Source organism: Capra hircus, chromosome 6 (assembly GCF_001704415.2).
Source record: "Capra hircus breed San Clemente chromosome 6, ASM170441v1, whole genome shotgun sequence".
Classification (NCBI taxonomy): Eukaryota; Metazoa; Chordata; class Mammalia; order Artiodactyla; family Bovidae; genus Capra; species Capra hircus.
In genome coordinates, this window is record NC_030813.1 from 30883508 (window position 1) to 30904909 (window position 21402).

General features: G+C 37.7%; 1 protein-coding gene across 5 annotated transcripts in view; it reads right to left on the minus strand.

The window, feature by feature from the left end:
• Positions 1 to 21402, minus strand: part of SMARCAD1 (SWI/SNF-related, matrix-associated actin-dependent regulator of chromatin, subfamily a, containing DEAD/H box 1) — a 90380-nt gene that overhangs the window by 33451 nt on the left and 35527 nt on the right. For 3 of the 5 annotated variants that reach the window (XM_013964532.2, XM_005681418.3, XM_005681419.3), the window contains exons 4-6: positions 19397 to 19568; positions 16105 to 16171; positions 8932 to 9035 (exon numbers count right to left, since the gene is read on the minus strand). In XM_013964532.2, coding sequence (XP_013819986.1) covers positions 8932 to 9035; positions 16105 to 16171; positions 19397 to 19568 — 343 coding nt within the window. The remainder of the gene's footprint in view (positions 1 to 8931; positions 9036 to 16104; positions 16172 to 19396; positions 19569 to 21402) is intronic. The other 2 variants (XM_013964530.2, XM_005681420.2) reach the window with 1 other exon arrangement.

The following is a 21402-nucleotide window of genomic DNA, read 5'->3' on the forward strand; positions in this document are numbered from 1 at the left end:
GTACCACATGCTCTACACACAAAAGGGAAAAAAGTAGCTTCACACTTTCTCTTCTACCTCCTTTCTTGTCCAACAACAGTGCTATTTTTTCTTTCATTACCTAACAGAGAAATATCTAAATTGTGAGCAATACCTCCCTCACAAACAGGAATAAGAGGAAGTTCCACTAGCTAGAGATATAAAATGCTAAGGAAGTTAGCAGTAGGAAGAAGAAAACTGGACATGTTTTTTGTAATAGTAATTGGCCTGTTTGGGCTGGAGCACAGAGACTATGGAAAGGCTATAAGGTTGAAAAATTAAACCAGAGCTCATACTGCTTAAGGCCTAGAATGCCAAACTGAGATCAGTCTTCATTCAGAAAGCAATGAGATTTTTGAGAAGGGGAATAATGAAACACCAATATTTGGAGAAAGCACTGAAAAGCTATCAAAAATTCATTCTGCCATCCTTGCTTTACAGATGAAGACACTGAAACTCCAAGAACAATCCTTTTAAAGGTCACAGATGGACAATGACCAGCTCGGGTACAAACAGAAACTTAGGTATTTAGATCAGTGTTTTTCCATTACCTAAGTGTTTCCTAAACTTTAGTTATTCCCACAGAACATTCATGATTTTAAATAAGTCAAATGTCATCAAAGGATTAAGGATAAACAAATCGTAATATGCATATAAAATAGAATATAACTCTGTCCTAAAAAAAGGGAGGGGGGAAATGAAGTACTTATGCATGCTACAACATAGATGAACCTCAAAAATATTAATCTAAATAAAAGAAGCCAGACACAAAAGGTCACATATGATTACATTTATATGAAATCCTAAGACAAAAAGCCAACTGGTGGTTGCCAGAGGCTAGGGGGAGAAGAGAATGGGGAGAAACTGCTTAAGATATATAGCATGATATTACTGGGTGATAAAATATTTTGGAACTAGATAGAACTTATATTTGCAAAACATGGGGAATGTACTAAATGCCACTGAACTCTTAAAGGTTAATTTTATGCTATGTGAATCTCATCTAAAGAAAAAAGTTATTTGGAAAACAGTAACCAGTCGATCCTAGAGGAAATCAGTCCTGAATATTCATTGGAAGGACTGATGCTGAAGCTGAAACTCCCAATACTTTGGCCACCTGATGCAAAGAACTGACTCATCTGAAAAGACCCCAATGCTGGGAATGATTGAAGGCGGGAGGAGAAGGAGACGACAGAGGACGAGATGGTGGATGGCATCACCGACTCAATGGACATGAGTTTCAAATAAGCTCCGGGACTTGGTGATGGACAGAGAAGCCTGGCATACAGCAGTCCATGGGGTGGTAGAGTCGGACACAACTGAGCGACTGAACTAAACTATCTTTTGGGAATTAAATATATTAAAGCACGTATTAAACATTCAGCAGGTTGTCTGTCTATCACTTGCTCTTTGATCTTGGACCCCACACTTCTGTCAGTTCTGCTAATCCCTGATGACTGAAAATACCTATGCAGTTCAGTGGTTATTCTGGAACTTCACAGAAGCCAGGTGATACATGAACTCTGGGCTCAAATCGTATCAGTGGGCCCAAGAGTTATGAATCAATCCTGCAGTTACACTTCTAGTTTCAGAATGCAGAGTCGGAACTGACATATTTGGCACTGGCAGAAATTCCACATCAGCTCCTTGACCCATGGAGTAAGGGCCATAGCTGTAGAAAATACCAAATCTAAGGCCCTAGAACTGTCCCTCTGACAAAGTAGCCACACTATATCACTGAAGGAATTGCAGAGATTGGCACCACCATCCCAGATCCCAATGTAATGTGCCTCCTTGGCCTATACCAAAGCAAATGGGTCTTAGAGAATTATTTTAGATTATCATACGCAAACAACAGATGATGACCCCACATTCAGCTCCCATACCAGATGTATTTTTACTGGAGAAAATCAATGTTACTACACAATTATTAGTCTAGCAGTAATTAAGGAAGACAAGAAGCTATTTTCACCTGGGCAGGGTAAGTGATGAAGGTGCAGGGTAAGTGATGAATACACCTTCATGCTTTCAGGGCTGTAAGTCTCAACTCTCTTTCAAAAATTATTACCTAAGGACTTTGATAGTTTTGCAGAGTCCACAGTGTATCACTTTGGTCCTCTACACTGAAGACATCACGTAAGTTGGACTTAACAAGGAGGAAGCAGTGGTGGTTTTTACATGGCCTTAGTAAGATATACGCATGCTAGAGCGGCAAATATGCTGAATGCTCAGGCTCTCAGTTATGTCTGACTCTTTGCAACTCCATAGACTACAGCTGGTCCAGGCTCCTCTGAATTTTTCAGGCAAGAATACTGAGCAGGTTGTCAAGTCCTACTCCAGCGGATCTTCCCAACCCTGGTACTGAACCCAGGTCTCTTGCATCTCCCAGAACTGCTAGGTGGATTTGTTACCATTGTGCCACCTGGGAAGCCTACCACCCTCAAATTCTGGGGTCCACCACTTTCATGAATTATATGGAGGTCCAACGTGAAGCATGCTACAAATTTTACTCTGAAAAGAAAAAACAAAAGACAAATGGCTGGACATTGCTGCCTCTGAGAAAGAGGTACAACACTTTAGTCGACCTCTTGGGATGCTGGAGGCAAGGTATACTTCAGTTCAGTGTATGCTACTCTGATCTGTTGATGAAGAATCCGTAAGACTGTTAGGAATGGGGCCTAGATCAAGAGAAGGCTTTGGAGTAGGTCCAGGATGCAATGCAAGTGCTTTGCCACTTAGGTTTTGTGACCAGCGAGTAGACGCAGTGCTTATCAAAGACTCTGTGGCTCATGAGGATGCTGCATAAAGTCTCTGGCAATCCCCAAAGGAAAATCACAGCAGAGACCCATGTGGCTTCAAGGAAAGGTCATGTCCTCTTCCGCTGACAACTACAGTCTGTTCCACTATAACATGACACATCCATTTCCAAAAATTATTGCACCATGCAAAATCATGAAAATAAAAAGCCACTGGGCTGAGGAAAATTGTGTTAGAGGTATCACGTTCAAGAACTTCATTAGTTCAGTTCAGTTGCTCAGTCGTGTCCGACTCTTTGGGACCCCATGAATCATAGCACGCCAGGCCTCCCTGTCCATCACCAACTCCCGGAGTTCACTCAGACTCATGTCCATCGAGTCAGTGATGCATCCAGCCATCTCATCCTTTGTCGTCCCCTTCTCCTCCTGCCCCCAATCCCTCCCATAATCAGAGTCTTTTCCAATAAGTCAACTCTTTGCATGAGGTGGTCAAAGTATTGGAGTTTCAGCTTCAGCATCATTCCTTCCAAAGAAATCCCAGGGCTGATCTCCTTCAGAATGGACTGGCTGGATCTTCCAAGGGACTCTCAAGAGTCTTCTCCAACATTATAGTTCAAAAGCATAAATTCTTCAGCGCTCAGCTTTCTTCACAGTCCAACTCTCACATCCATACATGACCACAGGAAAAACCAAAGCCTTGACTAGACGGACCTTAGTCAGCAAAGTAATGTCTCTGCTTTTGCATATGCTATCTAGGTTGGTCATAACTTTTCTTCCAAGGAGTAAGCGTCTTTTAATCTCATGACTGCAGTCACCATCTGCAGTGATTTTGGAGCCCCCAAAAATAAAGTCTGACACTGTTTCCCCATCTATTTCCCATGAAGTGATGGGACCGGATGCCACGATCTTCATTTTCTGAATGTTGAGCTTTAAGCCAACTTCTTCACTCTCCACTTTCACTTTCATCAAAAGGCTTTTTAGTTCCTCTTCACTTTCTGCCATAAGGGTGGTGTCATCTGGATATCTAAGGTTATTGATATTTCTCCCAGCAATCTTGATTCCAGCTTGTGTTTCTTCCAGTCCAGCGTTTCTCATGATGTACTCTGCATAGAAGTTAAATAAGCAGGGTGACAATATACAGCCTTGACGTACTCCTTTTCCTATTTGAAACCAGCCTGTTGTTCCATGTCCAGTTCTAACTGTTGCTTCCTGATCTGCATACAGATTTCTCAAGAGGCAGGTCAGGTGGTCTGGTATTAGTGACCCATTAAAAAAACAGAAGGAAATCTTAAAAGAAGGACAGTGCATTTTTACACATTAAATGATTAAGAAATGCATAAACACTCCAATAAATATGAACTCAAGTCTGCTTGGAATGTGAGCATTGGAACGGCTATAGCTTATGAGTTACTATGCAATAGTAAATGAAGAGCTATATGAAAATGAGCAGCAATGGAAAGATATGTGTCACTGTCCTTGTGTCATCTCTAGTGTATGGCTGAAAATATAAACATTATGTTAAAAATAAGCAAATAAATAAAATCAATAAATGTCAGCTACTTTACTAGCCTCCTGTTCTCATATTAAAAGTGCCTGGAAGGTTGAAGATTCAATTGCATGCCATGTACAACTCTCCTACTATGTTCAGCATTAAAACCAAATTTGTATCTTCACATCAGTACAATTATTTTCAGTGACGTTTAAAATGCCAGTTAACACTGCTAATCTGTCACGATATAACTTGTTGAATTTCACTGTCACTGTCCTCAACATCATCTACATCCACATGGCATCAGCAGGTTTTTGGTGAGATAAAAAGGTTGGGACCCTAGCTCCTCAATATCCTCATTTTCTATCTCCTCAAATCCAATCTGTTTTCCTAAACTAACACTTGTGAATTTAAAACATTTCTCTGAGGGTTCAAGTTCTTCAAAATCACAAGTCACTGTGAAGAAAAATTTTCCACAATACATAATGCAAACACTCTTTTGTCATCAGTCTAGGCTTCTAAAAATGGTGGCAATGACTACTCCAAAGTTAAGTTTCTCAAACTTCTAAAACCATATTTGCATCCTCACCTTCAACTACAGTAATTAATATCTTAAATGCTCACTTTAAATAGTAAGTCATAAATGCTGCTAACACATTTTTACCAAAAGACTGTATCAGAGAATGGTTTTTGGAGGCAAACGAAAAAAAACTGGGGTTGAGTTCAGCTTCTGTAGAGGGACAGGCTTGATGAATTACAAAAATTTTAAAAGCTAAGTGTTTTCATTTGGGTCCTATTTTTGCAATAATTCTCTATAGCAGAGAAGAATTAAGTAAATATATCAATGCAGATTTGGCCGGTCCATCCATTTTTGCTGCAGCTAGTCCATGGGTCTTTAAGAGTTGGATACAACTGAGCGACTTCATTTTCACTTTTCACTTCCATGCACTGGAGAAGGAAATGGCAATCCACTCCAGTGTTCTTGCCTGGAGAATCCCAGAGATGGGGGAGCCTGGTGGGCTGCCATCTATGGGGTCACACAGAGTCAGACACGACTGAAGTGACTTAGCAGCAGCATAGTGAACTCCAAGACTGACTTGAACAGTTCTCTTAAGAGGTTCTGTTTGTTAAGTGATAAACTACCCTGGGCTTCCCTGGTGGCTCAGTGGTAAAGAATCTGCCTGCCAACGCAAAAGACTTGGGTTAGATCCCTCGGTTGGGACGATTCCCTGGAGAAGGACCTGGCAACCCAATCTACTATTCTTGCCTGGGAAATCCTATGGACAGAAGAGCCTGGTGGGCTCCAGTCCACAGGGTTGCAAAAGAGTTGACACAACTGGCAGCTAAACACCAATAACAAAACTGCCACTGTCTTCAGTTCCAAATCACTATCTGGAGTTGGTGCTGAACATTACAATACTGGTACTTTCAAAGCTTTAAATTCTAGAATACATTTTCTATCTTTCAGATTTGAGTCTTTTGATGCATGTGTTCATTAACAGATACCTGTTTCATCAAAATTAAGAATTTAATTCAATATACAGCTGCCTTGCCAGTTTACTGCTGCACCACTGTTATAAAATTATCTTGTAGTTTCCTCATCTGCATTCATCACTTGGTATAACAGCTGATGGCCTCAGAATTTGTAACATCATTTAAAAATACTACAGCAACCACTACTGACACTAAGAGAAGGCAGCATATGGTGATTTCCTATTTAAGATCTTTATATGCACATATAAAGGTACACATGAAAATGGCTGTTTTGGATATTTTCATCCTTTGGTTTTTAATCCAGATGTTGAATCATGTTCCCTTTCATTTCTTCATGCTTCTTTTTACTGACTTCATAGCATTTTAAGGTGGCCTAGCCACATAACTTTCATTATTTGTGGCACTCTGATGGTCCACAATGTGGATTCCTTTATGTTCTCATTTCTTTCCAAACATTTGTTTCAAGCCTCTCCTCAATACTTTCCCTTTTCTTATACACTGCCTGGTATTTATTTCTCTTTTTTTGGGCCATATCCCACAGCATGTGGGATCTTAGTTTCCCGATCAGGGAATGGACCTGTGTCCCCTGACTTGGGGAGTGTGCAGTCTTAACCACTGGACAACCAGGGAAGTCCCTGCTTGGTATTTCGGAACCACAATGTTTCAATATGTTTGAGATGTTGAACGAGTACTTTCTTCAAATAGAATACTTCACAAATGTGAAAGAAGAGAAAAACACAAACTTGTAAACTGATCTTTGTGAAACAATTCTTGGCTTGAAAGGGGGGTCGTGACAAGACCAAATGGCTGACATGGAGTATCAAGTGACCATGAGATGGGAGCTGTTATGTGACCTGTTGTGTGATCTACCAAGACTGTATCTGAGCATGAGCAGTAGCATCCCATCCTCAAGCAGAAAAGGTGACGGTGTATTTGAGACTGTACTTAAGCAGGTTCAGGAAGCACAAATAAGCTGCATGTACAGGTGTCTCAGACTCCCATGGGACTGAATTCTGCTTTATTGTTGCCCCTCCATCAACAATATCTACTGCACTATGGGAAATTCTTGATGTTCAGATAAAGTGGGAGAAAAATCTTGAAATTATTTTACAAAGAGTACATAACTCTTAGTTAGAACCAGCTGAAAGTGAAAAATATAACAAAATTCCACTTACGACAGCAGCGCTGTACACAACTTTGGGTAGTAAAACTTATTGTCCATTTATATAGAAAGAGATGGCCAGAAGTACAGATAAATGATATATCATCTCAGCAGAAGAATGAGAGTGGAAGATCAGTGACCAGAAGTCTGGGGAGGAGGTGCACTATAGAAGTTTTTCTGAGAACAAAATATAAGGATAAGAGCATCCCATATGAATGCTCAGCAAAGGATGTCTAATGCATAGGAAGGAGCTTTTAATAATCATGGGGACAAGATGCTTCATTCTGGGAACCAAAATAAGATCCCAGCCACTTGGATGCATGCTCAATGTGCCTATACACAAGCGACCACGGCAACATGGACTGAGTCTGTGCAGGCACATCAAGACTTTCTCAAACCAAGATTTACCCGGCTATGGCTACTGCTGAGTATGTGACCTGCCAAGAGCAGAGGCCATCAATGAATTCCCATGACAGTGAGACCCATTCCTTGAGAGATTCAGTCAACTGTCTGGTGGCAAGTTGATGACATTTAATCCCTTTCATCATGAAAGGGACACTAATAAGAAATTTACTGTGAGTATGGATTAGCCTTTCCTACCCACCTGGATTTGGCAACAGCAATTATGGATTGAACTATGTCCCTCCAAAGTCTTCTGCTGAATAATTCCCAGTACCTCAGAATATGACCTCAAGCTAAAATGAGGTCATTAGGGTGGGCCCTAATCCAATGAAGAAGAGGAAATGTGGAGACAGACAAGCACATGGGGAGCATACACTGTAAAGATAAGGCAGAGGTCTACAGGTCAAGGAACACCAAAGACTGCCAGCAAGCCACCAGAAGCTAGTCACAGAGGGATGTAACAGCCTTTAGAAGGAAGCAACCCTTCTGGTATCTTGATCTTGGACTTCTAGCTTCCAGAACTGTGAGATAATATATTTCTGTTGTTTAAGCCACTCAGTTTGTGGTCCTTTGTTACAGTGCCCCTAGGAACCCAAAGGCATCACATACAGATATATAAAAAGCTTAATCAATTGCTGTGACACAGCAATCAATGTTTCTGACCAGGGGAGCCAATTTCACTGCAAGAAAAGTACATCAACGGATTCATGCCCAATGGAATTCACTGATCTTACCATGTGTCTCAATGCCTAGATGCAGCTGGCTTACAGAGCAGTGGTATCACTTAATGAAAATTTAGAATGTGAATTTGTCGATAACACCCCACAAGGCTAACATGCTATTCAACAGACGTAAAAGCAAAGTGAATGCTTTGAATCAGCCATCAGTAAATATTATGCTATTTCTTCCATGGCCATTATACACAGGTTTATAAACTAAAATGTGGGCCTACTCTCTTATACCAGTGGTTATTCAAACCTAAAACTCAGAATTTTTACTTCCTACCAAGGGAAGAATACTTCTACGGAGGGATACAACAGCTGTCCCATTAAATTAGGGTGGAGACTAAATCAGGCAAAGAAAGGGGTTACTGTGCTAACTGGGGTGGCTGACTTTGATCGCCAAAAGAAACTGTGCTGTCATGAATGCAGACACGGAGGACTATGTCTAGACTCACTGGGATGGCTCTTAGTAGATCTATTTCAAAGTTAACAGAAAACCACAATAACCCAGTCAAAGCATAACTGATATTATTTTTAGATAAGCAGTTAAATATCAAAGGCGTCATCTATAGGAATTATAAGTAGTTATCACTGAGGAGTTTGAAATGGTGCTGGTGGTAGTAACAGCTGTTTGATGTAAACGTTGTACAACTATATGTATATACATATACAGTTTACAAGATAAAATTTAAAGTATATTTTCCCCAAAAGTCACTTTACTACACCACTGGAATATTTTTTAAATCAGTTTTCTAATTCAGAGATAAGCAGTTAATACTGCTGTGTGAGAGAAGACCGATTCACTGAGGTGTATTTTTGTAAATTCCGATTCAACACAGTCTGTGCTTAAGTAGCTAATTTTGACGCTGCAATTCAAATGTAACTCACATGATCCAATCTCTTCTTTTTCATAGATTGATCATCATTAAATTCATCTTCCTCGAATGGCTCTGAAGAAGAAGATAATTTTCTTTTCCTGGGTCCACCACCTTCTAAAACAGACAAGGACATGCAAAGTTCACACTGATACAGTGTAAGAATCATTAATGTAAAAAAAAAAAGGGCAAACTACACTTAACAGACAGTTCTCTTGATATCAGGACAATATTATTTCTTCTACATATGACTACATTCAATAAATGTTAACAGCATTGAAGGAAAAATAAAGAGAGATCCTTTTCAGACTTTCAAAAGTAGAAATCACTGTGACTATACATATTTATAAACTATCACATTATTTAATGCTAATAATGTATATCTTTGAATTGACAAGTAATTCTATAGTAGAAAGAAGAGGTTCTCCTCAATGACTGAACGTTCAGTAGTGAAAAAGATTGAGCCCATCAGCTTATCTGAATAGCATCAAATAATTGTCAATATTTAAGTACCTACTATGTACCAGGCTGTGCAGTGGGCTTTTATAAACTGCTGTTTCATTTACTTTCCACAACAAATCTACCAAGTAAATATATACTCATTTTACCAATTAGGAGGAACTGAGAAACAGAGAAATCAAGAGATGAATGCTTTTAACCTAAAAACGAGAGCACAACACAAGAGAGTGCTATATGACAGTAACAGGAAATGTGCACATTCTGTCACATAGATAGAAAAACTCAATCTACATGATTTGGAAAAGCTATGTTACTTATGTTTTACTTTGTATACATTCATATACTTCAGCACCTTCACTTTCAGAGAGCAAATTCCAGAGACATACTGCAGTGCTTGTAAGAAAGTATTTGCTGAAAGCTTACAAAGGTTTAAGTTTTCAGTATTAACTATATCAGTACCCTAACTATGCAGTTAAAAATAAAAGTTGTAAGAATATTCAAAATACGTACAGACACAACAGCTTTTAAGCTGTAAGCATGAAAATGTCATAATACGGCTATAACCAAATTGAATGCAATCAACATTTCAATGTATAATAATTACATGCTTTAAGTATGCATGCTTAAATTTTTCCCCCTTTATTTCACAAAGTAAATGTGCATTCTGCATACACCAACTAATTGCTGGCACCCACTCTATCATCACCCACATATTTGCTGGGGTTAAGTGACTACCATTCAATTCAGTTCAGTAGCTCAGTCATGTCCAGTAATTAGGCATATTACTAATAACGACCATTAGTAATATTCTAATACTCAAAAGCCTGAAAAGACTTTCAAACTAGGTGATTACACCATGTCACCTAGATATGTTTAATCCTTTCTTAAAATAAAGAAAAGCATATTTAAAACATAAAAAGTAAAACATGAAACTGCAAAAAAGAAAATATGAGCAAAGAACACTAAGGGAAAAAGAAAGAGAAAAGATGATCAACATCATTAATAACTAAAGACAGGGAAAACACAGCACCATTTTGTCCATCCTGAGATCAAAAGGAGTAGTAAAAGGAAGTCATAGCACACTGTGGGCAGTCACGTTAAAACATTATAAATTGTTATCGCCTATCTGGAAGGCAATCTAAATAATACACCTCACAATTTTAGATGTGTGTGTCTTTGAGTTCAACAAATCTTTTTCCAGGAATTTACTTACAAAAAACTGAGGGAGAATGATTCCTTAGGCATACATAAAAATTTTACCTAAGCATTTAAGTGCCTGTCAATAAGCTACTAGACAAGTCAGAATACACCATTATAAAGAACTGAGTAGGCTTTTAGAAATAAATATGGTTACAAAACAGCAAAAAAAAAAAAAAAACAAAAAAAAACCACAAAACCCAGAATCACAGTCACATAAAAATGTTTTTACCTACTCTTATACTGACACATATATAGAGAACTAGGGCTTCCCTAGTAGCTCAGATGGTAAAGAATCTGGGGTTGGGAAGATACCCTGGAGAAGGGAATGGCAACCTATTCCAGTATTCTTGCCTGGGGAAATCCCATGGACAGAGGAGCCCGGGGAGCCCCAGTCCACAGGGTTGCAAAGAGTTGGACATGACTGAGCGACTAAGCACAAACATACAGAGGTGGAAGAACCAGCTAGATTCCAGACGACATCAGTAAATTCATATTTTTACCATTTAAAGTAGGGTAAAAACTTTGGATACCTATTTTTGTCTTTATAACTTAGTATTCATAAATGAAAACATTCAGAAGGCAATGTAAAAAACATACCTTTATTGTTTAATATGCAGGATGATACTGCATATAAAAGACTGTAATTTGTGGTAAAACCAATGTCCAACATCAGAATTTGGAGACTCTTTGAGAATTGTCCAAGGCATTTAAAAAGACCCTCTGTTAGTGAGACAAAGCTGTCACTCTATACATTACCTCAGGTGTACTATACTGAAGATGATTGATATGACTATACTATCCATTCTAAGAAGAAGCACGGAAGTTTACTTAAAAAACAAGAAAACCTTAATTTCTCCTTTCCTTATAATTTGCCATTTGACAATATCGTCCAAAAAAGGAAGTAAAATCAAAGTTTAGTACAACAATGACAAGTAAAAAAACTCTGAAGTTCAACATTAGTAAGTACTGTAAACTACATGCAGGCAGAGGTTGTGTCCATTTTGTCCCAGCATGTACCCTCCGTGCCTAAAACAGCATCTGGCATCCAGCAGTAGATACATACTAAGTATTTGTGTAATAAATAAAGCTGAATAATACAAATTGCTCAAGACAAAAAAGACACATTGCTGTGGAATAGTTATTATTTTTTTTTTCGAATAGTTATTTAACAAAGTTTTCATTGGAAAGATTCTGAAATATGAGATATTATGAGGACAAGAAAGAATATATAAAATTTCCCCAGCCCATTTAGCAACTCAACATGTTAACAGGGCCTACAATTTTTCAGAATTTTTACAGCAGGATACAGTAATGAAGGCACAACACTCTCTTGTACCATTTTTAGTATCAGACGGCCCTTAAGCACAGAAATGTTAATATGGACTACGTACTTACTATCCACCACTCACTATAATAAGAAATCTGCAATAACTATCATTGTTTCATAACAACCTAAGAATTTCCTACTATTATTATACTATTTTACTACAGAAAGAGAAAACTTAGGCAACACTGCCCAAGGTTACACAGCCAGTAAGCAAAAGAAAAGGAAGAATCTTAATATTCACTGTGGGTAGCAGCCACACACCACACAATATCCTTCCCTTGCTCAAACTGGTGAAAAAGAGAGATTTAAAATATTTCATGTGGAAAACAGAGTATTACTCTGCCATAAAAGACACCTTTGAGTGTGTCTCAAAGTAACTCAAATAACACCTTTGAGTTATTTCTAATGAGGTGGATGAACCTAGAACCGATTATACAGAATGAAGTAAGGCAGAAAGAGAAAGGTAAGTATTGTATTCTAACACATATATATATGCAATCTAGAAAAATGGTACTGAAGAATTTACTTACAGGGCAGCAACGGAGAAACAGACAAGAGAACAGACTTATGGACATGGGGAAAGGGAAGGAGAGGGTGAGATGTATGGAAAGAGTAACATGGAAACTTACATTACCATATGTAAAACAGATAGCCAACGGGAATTTGCTGTATGGCTAAGAAACTCAAACAGGGGCTCTGTACCAATGGGGGTGGGATGGGGAGGGAGATGGGAAGGAAGTTCAAAAGGGAGGGGATATACGTATACCTATGGCAGATTCATGTTGTGATTTGGCAGAAAACAACAAAATTCTGTAAAGCAATCATCCTTCAATAAAAGAAAAAAAAATTTCATGTCGATAAAGTAATATCATCTATGGAATCCAAGCAGGGGGTTAAGCTGAGGTAGATAACTGCAGAAGAAAGATAACCGACCCATGAAAACACATTATGGTATTTTCTATTTTTGTATATAATTTTTAAAAAATCCACTTAGGAATATGGGTACATATTCACACTGCTAATGAAATCATAAATTGGCATAACCTTTAAAATTAACACTGAATTACGTATTACATTTCAAAATGTGCATACCCTTTGACTCAGCATCCTGGTTTGAAGTTTAGGCTACAGAAATAAAACCATAAAGGTTTACTTGTAAAGCTACTTTCTTTTGTATTGTAGTAATGAAATAATGTAAACATCAATGCTAATTAATAGTCAGATCAGTCCCTCAGTCATGTCTGACTCTTTGCAACCACATGGATTGCAGTACGCCAGGCCTCCCTGTCCATCACCAACTCACAGAGCTTGCTCAAACTCATGTACATCAAGTCAGTGATGCCACTCAACCATCTCATCCTCTGTTGTTCCCTTCTCCTTCCACCTTCAATCTTTCCCAGCATCAGGGTCTTTTCTAATGAGTCAGTTCTTTGCATCAGGTGGCCAAAGTATTGGAGTTTCAGCATCATTCTTAGCAATGAATATTCAGGACTGATTTCCTTTAGGATGGACTGGTTGGATCTCCTTGCAGTCCAAGGGACTCTCAAGAGTCTTCTCCAACACCACAGTTCAAAAACATCAATTCTTTGGTGCTCAGCTTTATGATCTAACTCTCACATCTTTACATGACTAACGGAAAAATCATAGCTTTAATTAGATGGATCTTTGTTGACAAAAGTAACATCTCTGCTTTTTAATATGCTATCTAGGTTGGTCATAGCTTTTCTTCCAAGGAGCAAGTGTCTTTTAATTTCATGGCTGCAGTCACCATCTGCAGTGATTTTGGAGCCCAGGAAAATAAAAGTCTTACTTTTTTCACTGTTTCCCCATCTATTTGCCATGAAGTGATGGGACGGAATGCCATGATTTTAGTTTTCTGAATGCTGAGTTTTAAGCCAGCATTTTCGCTCTACTCTTTCACTTTCCTCAAGAGACTCCTTAGTTCCTCTTTGCCTTCTGCCATAAGGGTGGTGTCATCTGCATATCTGAGGTTATTGATATTTCCCACAATCTTGATTTCAGCTTGTGCTTCATCCAGCCCAGCATTTTGCATGATACACTCTGCATATAAGCTAAATAAGCAGGATGACAATATACAGCCCTGACATACTCCTTCCCCAATGTAGAACCAGTCTGTTGTTCCATATCCGGTTTTAACTGTTGCTTCTTGACCTGCACACAGACTTCTCAGGAGGCAGGTAAGGGGGTTTGGGATTCCCATCTCTTTAAGAATTTTCCAGTTTGTTGTGATCTACACAGTCAAAGGCTTTAGCGTAGTCAATAAAACAGATTTACTGGAATTCTTTTGCTTTCTCTATGATCCAACAGATGTTGGCAATTTGGTCTCTGAATCCTCTGCCTTTTCTAAATCCAGCTTGAGCATCTGGAAGTTCTTGGCTCATGTACTGTTGAAGCCTCGCTTGCAGAATTTTGAGCATTACCTTGCTATCATGTGAGGTGAATGCAACTGTGAAGCAGTTTGAACAATCTTTGGCATTGCCGTTCTTTGGTATTGGAATGAAAACTGACCTTTTCCAGTTCTGTGGCCACTGATAAGTTCTCCAATTTTGCTACCATATTGAGTGTGGCACTTTCACAGCATCATCTTTTAGGATTTGAAATAGCTCAGCTGGAATTCCATCACTTCCACTAGCTACCTAAAGCTCACTTGACTTTTGACTCCAGGATATCTGGCTCTAGGTGAGTGATCACACCATCTTGATTATCTGGGTAGTGAAGATCTTTTTTGTACAGTTCTTCTGTGTATTCTTGCCACCTTTTCTTAATATCTTCTACTTCTGTTAGGTCCATATCGTTTCTATCCTTTATTGTGCCCATCTCTGCATAACATGCCCCCTTTGTAATCTCTATTTTCTTGAAGAGATCTCTAGTTTTTTCCATTCTATTCTTTTCCTCTATTTCTTTGCACTGATCATTTAGGAAAGCTTTCTTATCTCTCCCTACTATTCTTTGGAACTCCACATTCAGATGGGTGTAGCTTTCCTTTCCTCCTTTGCTTCTCTTCTTTTCTCAGCTATTTGTAAGTCCTCCTCAGACAACTATTTTGCCTTTTGCATTTCTTTTTCTTGGGGATGGTTTTGATCACTGCCTCCTGTACAATGTCACGAACCTCCAATCCATAGTTCTTCAGGCACTCTATCAGATCTAATCCCTTGAATCTATTTGTCACTTCCACTGTATAATTGTAAGGGATCTGATTTAGATCATACCTGAATGGGCTAGTGGTTTTCCCTAGTTTATTTAAGTCTGAATTTGGCATTAGGAAGTTCATGATCTGAGCCACAGTCAGCTCCCGGTCTTGTTTTTGCTGACTGTGTAGAGTTTCTCCACCTTTGGCTGAAAAGAATATAATCAATCTGACTTTGGTACTGACCATCTGGTGATGTTTATGTGTAGAGAAACAATAAATTAATCCTACTGGTGTCACAGAGGAATATTATGGAGATATTTTGTAATTAGATAAATTTTGATTGTAATGACAAGTTATCCAAGATAAATGATCAAACGACTTTTCTTATAAATGTAAACCAATACTATATTTTGTACTCAAATGATTATATATAATACTTAGGCTTGCTTTCATTTCTTAAGTAGTTTATTTAGCAGTGGGATTATAGGTTAGTTTTACTTGCTTGGTACAAAAAAAATTCTAGGCAGCATTTACTGAAAAAAATTGGAGGTGCTTATATAAAAGTATTTATTTGGTATTCTAAAACTGGACTATAGCATAGTACACGAAGGAATGCTGATTACAAGCTAGGATTTTCTTAAGTTCCTGACTCTCATTTAGAGAAGTAAAACTACAATGAATTAGAAAGGACACTTATTAAAGAACATATATCTCCCAAAACTTCACTTTTAAGATATTTGATCTGTAGAGGACAAGCAAAATTACCAATGAAACTGTTCCCTCCCCTTTTTTGGGAGGGGGTAAAGAAAATGGAACCTAGAAAGTTCAGCTTCCAGGTAAGTAAGACCTCAAGTAAGTTAGTCAGTTAACCTTAACTTTCTTATTTTTTTAAACCTTCTTAATCTTCACTGTTTTCATCTAAAACCCCTGAAGCTATTAATACTTCCTAAGGTTCCTGTAAGAACTCATGAAGAAGCTTGGTAAACTGATGAGCAATAAAAATGAGAAGATATTGTCTTCAACATGGCTTGAAACTAAGTCAGGCATACCTGCGTCACCGAACATCAGCAAGGCAGCAGCAATTGCTCCATCCATAGTGCTTGTTGAGTCAATCAACTAACAAAATGAGAAAAGATTGTTTTAAAAATAATACTTTTAAGAATTATTTTACAAACTTACCAAATATTTAAATATATTAAATATATAAACCAATATATTAAATAGACAACAAGTGGAGAAATAGCTACATAATAGCTTAAGTTCAGTAAGTCAGATGATAAATTTTCAGAATATCTGGTTTGTCTAAAAAGTCTAAATTTGTCTATCTTAAAATGTATTTAATAGATTTACTTATCACCATTATAAAAGAAAAAATAGAACACTATACTCAAGGTTTTTGTTATTTTAATTGTAAGACTGGGCCCTGAAGTCTCAAAAACTTCCTATCTATGAGTGAGTCCAGGTACTGGGTGGGTGGGGTGTGTGTGTGTGTGTGAGAGAGAGAGAGAGAGAGAGAGAGAGAGAGAGAAAGGGAGGGAAAGGAAGAGAGGGAGAGGGGAAGGAAAGACAGGCTCTGATAGGCATTTAAAATAAACTCTGGAATTATTTTTTAAATCTAGTACTTCTTGAGTGGGATAAAGGACTCTTGAAATATGCTCTATTTCTAAATTGCTAAAAATTAAATTGCTTCAACTTACTCAAGAACATATTAATATATGACTTACGTAATTCACACTTGCAGATTTCAGAACTCCCATACTTTTCTCTTGCCATAGTTTCCTGTACTTCCAACGGGTTATTTGTTTTAAAAAGATCTTAATTTTTTAAATAAGCTATTTTTGTATTAAAAGCCTCAAAACAAAAAAATAATGCTCTTTTCGATACTAGTTTTCTTCCTCTTGGAGCCTCTGGTATCTTGTAAGCCTTTCCTCATTTTCAAAATAGACAAAGCATATTCTCATCAAGTGTAGGACTAAGTTTATATTTCATAGCTCCTTGAATTATTTTATATGGGTCTAAAAGCCTCTGAAGAATAATTTATAAATGTTATCTTTAAATCTTTTAAAATGATGGGAGATCACTTGAAATCCAGACTACTTCCAGGGAGTGCTTTGCTTTGGAGCAAGTGTTATGCTAAATTCCCCAAATTTCAAACACTAGTGAAATAGACACACAAAGTTCATGTAGCAATTCAACTTTACCACTGTAATTATAAAATTAGAGATAAATGCTTCTATAGGGAATAAACCCCGTTGAACTACATGAAAAATTGGCACTCAAGCTAAAGTATTTTTAAACTGCGATTTATGTTGACTATTTTAATACTCCACCATGTTTATTCTGTTGAAAGTTCTTTCCAATACTTTCAGTGTTGCTACTAGTGGCTACATTCTTTCCTTCTTTTCCTATGGGGAAAAAACCATCAGGAAGCAAGGAACACTACTTGCAGGGGAAAAGTAGACTCGATACCATTCAAGTTTCATTTAGCTAACAATAGGAAGGTTATCAGAATGATTTGGGAAAAAAGATTCATATTAAATATATCAGAGAACAAAGGAAATAATATAAACCTAAAAGAGTTCAAACTAGTAGGCCTAGATCACTTCTGTTTCAGACATGTTTCATTTGACTTGAATGGTATTTTTGGTTTTGTCTTTCTTTAAATTAGTTACTATAAAAAGGAATGAAATACGATACAACATGAATGAGCTTCAAAGCTGTATACTAAGTGCAGGAAGTCAGTTATAAAAGATCACACTGGGATTTTCCTGGTGGTCCAGGGGTTAAGCCTGTGCTTCCATTGCAGGAGGCACTGGTTCAATCTCTCCTTGGGGAAACAAAGGTCCTAAATGCTGTACAATCAAAAAAGAGAAAAAAACACATATGGGGTATGTTCCCACTGACATGAAATGTCCAGAATAGGCCAATCTATAGAGACAGAGATTAGTGGCTGGCTAGGGAACGGAGATGGGGAGTGACTGGTAATAGGTACAAGGTTTCTTTCTGGAATGATTAAAATGTTTTAAAATTAGACTATGGTGATGGTTATACACAAAGAAGGCAATGGCACCCCACTCCAGTACTCTTGCCTGGAAAATCCCACGGACGGACGAGCCTGGTAGGTTGCAGTCCATGGGGTTGCAAAGAGTCGGACACGACTGAGGGACTTCACTTTCACCTTTCACTTTCATGCATTGGAGAAGGAAATGGCAACCCACTCCAGTACTCTTGCCTAGAGAATCCCAGGGACGGGGCAGCCTGGTGGGCTGCCGTCTATGGGGTCGCACAGAGTCGGACACGACTGAAGTGACTTAGCAGATGATTGTACAACTCTGTAAATATGCTAAAATCCAAAACATCAGGTGATCTTTACAGATTTAAACTGTATCTCAATAAAGCTCTTAAGCTGATGATCAACACCAAATAAAAATTCAGCCTTTTATTTGAAAATCTGAATTATCTGATAAAAATAGGCTGTCACTGATTTCACATGGTCATATCTTACCAAAGAAGCAGCAGCTACCTCTCTTAAAAAGGGTATGTGCCAATATCCACCACTTCAAAGTTGCCTGCCTAGACCACAGAGATATGGTGCCGTCCATGCCTTAGCTGGGGTGAGTGATGCTAGGGATGGTGATGATAAAAAACAAAGGTGAAAAACCTATGAACCTGTAATTAAATGATTCCCCGAGGCTCATTCAAATACTAAGTGGCAGAGCTAGGGATAAACTATTTACTAATTTTCAGAGGTTTATTCTCTACCTACAACTTAACTGAACGGTAAGTTTTTATTTCCTCTTATAAAAAGAGAGCTAGATAACTGTAACAGTAAAACTACAGCCACTTGTTTTGTTTCTATCGTTCAGTCAATACTTCTCAGCAAGGGTGCCACTGGCAGGACTCTTCTGTTACACGAGAGTGTTCTCAGTATCGTACCATGTTTAGCATCCCTGGTCACATGGCACTAAATGCGAAAAGCAACTCCTTGTCATTACGGGCAAACTAAGGAAAAAAGCCTCTGGACATTTCTATGTTTCTAGTGAGAAGAGGGTTATCCCCATTTCAGAACCATTCAAACTCAAAAAACTTCACAACCCACATGAGATACAGGGAAGATACAGATACGCTCAAGTTATTATATTACTTATAGGTGAATAAACCTCACCTACTGTAAGATTCAACAAGTAAATCTCTGGCATCTGCCTTTATTATTAAATTAATTTTCTTCAAATATAAGATATTTTTAGAAAAATGACTATCTACTGAATACAGCACTGGATACAGGAGACATTTTAAGCATCACTACAGCTGTAATAACCAATTACTAGAAAGGGGTATAACCTTAAGTAAATCACTGTCACTTCTTTGTGGAAAAAGCTCCTTCAGGGTCTGAAGTTTAGCATCTTTAAGGTCCTCCAATTCCGAAAGGTCTTCCAGTTCTGAAATATCATTGTTGTTTCTAGTGGCCATGGTAGGAAGGCCTTGGGACTCTTCATCTTCAGATGGCTCAGAACTAAAAGTATTTTCAGAGGGAAAAAAACAGCATTTTAATGTATTACTAATGTTATCTCATTATAGTTGTACATAACTGTACATATATAATACAATATATTTGCAGTTCTTTTCAATAATAAATGTAATGTGTATCTGTCAAAGATTAAAACAAGTTGTTTTTTCTTTTTCTATTTCAGTACACTGTGCATATAAATCTACATTCTGAAAGTCGGCATGCTTTGAACATATTTCAAATTCTCTGGGCTAGGATAGAAAAGAACAGCAAAAACTTGAACCATTTTGTTAATATACTCATCCATTGCATACCTGCCTTCTCTTTCCTACTTTTTTCACCTGTGCCCTGAATAAAAGATGGGTGTTGTCACGTTGTTCCTGAGAAATTATGATGCATACACTAATAAAAATATCAAAGGATTTTCACAGTCTACCTAGGTGATCAGAATCAGAGTGTTAAAATCAAAATGGCCCATTCAATATTAGACTGTCTACCAAGAACAAAATGTTTCTTTAGCAGACAGGGAGCATTTGTTTTACACAAGGCTTCATCCAACAGTGACTAACTTTAATCTCATTACATTTCAGTTCATATGTTTATCTTAAATAAAAGACACTGTGAGCCAAATCTCATTCGTGTTTCTCCCAAACAATATAATTCATTTTGAAATTTTGATTTTCTACCACAGTAAGCATTCTGAAGATCAGAAAGCAGAAGTATAACAAATGGATAGAAGTTACAGAGATCAGAGAAAGAAATATAGTCAAGTATATTCCTAGTGCCAGAGAATGCAGACTTTGCTACGCAACTAATTTTGTTTTTTGGACAGCTCTTTTAGACACATATCCAGGATCTGTATTTTAGTAACTTTCTCTTTACTTAGTTCAGCTGCACCTGGTGGGGTACCAGTCATGCCTAAGAATCTCCTGAAACATATAAACTGGACTGTGAAGGACCAGAAGTATATATTTTAACAAACTTCTGGGTTGACTTCTTGAATCTTGCTCTGAAAAACTGCTCTAAAGCAACAGGGTTAAGTAAATCTCTTCCTTTAATGAAGACAATTACACATATCTCCCTTTCCATTACACCCAGATTTCTCATTCCTTACACATTCAACTCTAAATTTTCACCCTGACTTACTACATTCACACTTCCTAACCTGGAAGTGTGGTTTTTGCCTCTGAGTTCACTGAGAAAATGAAGCTTTCACGTTGGAATCCTTTTACAATTTTCACACTGCATAACCACTTTAAATGTCCTTACTCTTCTGACCATCACACCCTTAAATTAGTGATCAGATTCATCACCATTCTGTGGGACAAACATATATCTCCTGATGTAGGAAGTTTACATGCTGACAGTGAATCTTATCAAGCCTTCGACTTAACATCCAATTTATAGGAGATAGAAAAGATAGAGGAATAAATTCAATACAATCATGAAGAAGCAACCAGAAAAGTCTATTTTGTCTAGAAGACTTGATTTCTTCAGTAAGTTAAAATGCTTTAAAAAGACAGGAGGGGAGTGTACTATTTTAAGATCAAAGAATACTTAATTAAGAGTCATGACACTCAAATGTTTCTTATTTGGATTCTGGTTTGAAAAACTAGCTACAAAACACAAGAAACCTAAATATAAACTGGGAATTACACGATTTAGAGAACTGCTCACTGATAGTAGTATTTATGTAAGTGGGATATAGAACAAGTACTAAGGGGACGAGTGTTAGGTTATCTATTATTCACTTTAAAATACTTCAGCTAATAATAATAATGAAAAATAATGCAACAGGAAAATAGTAACAAATGTTAAATGTAGGTGGCATATAAATGTT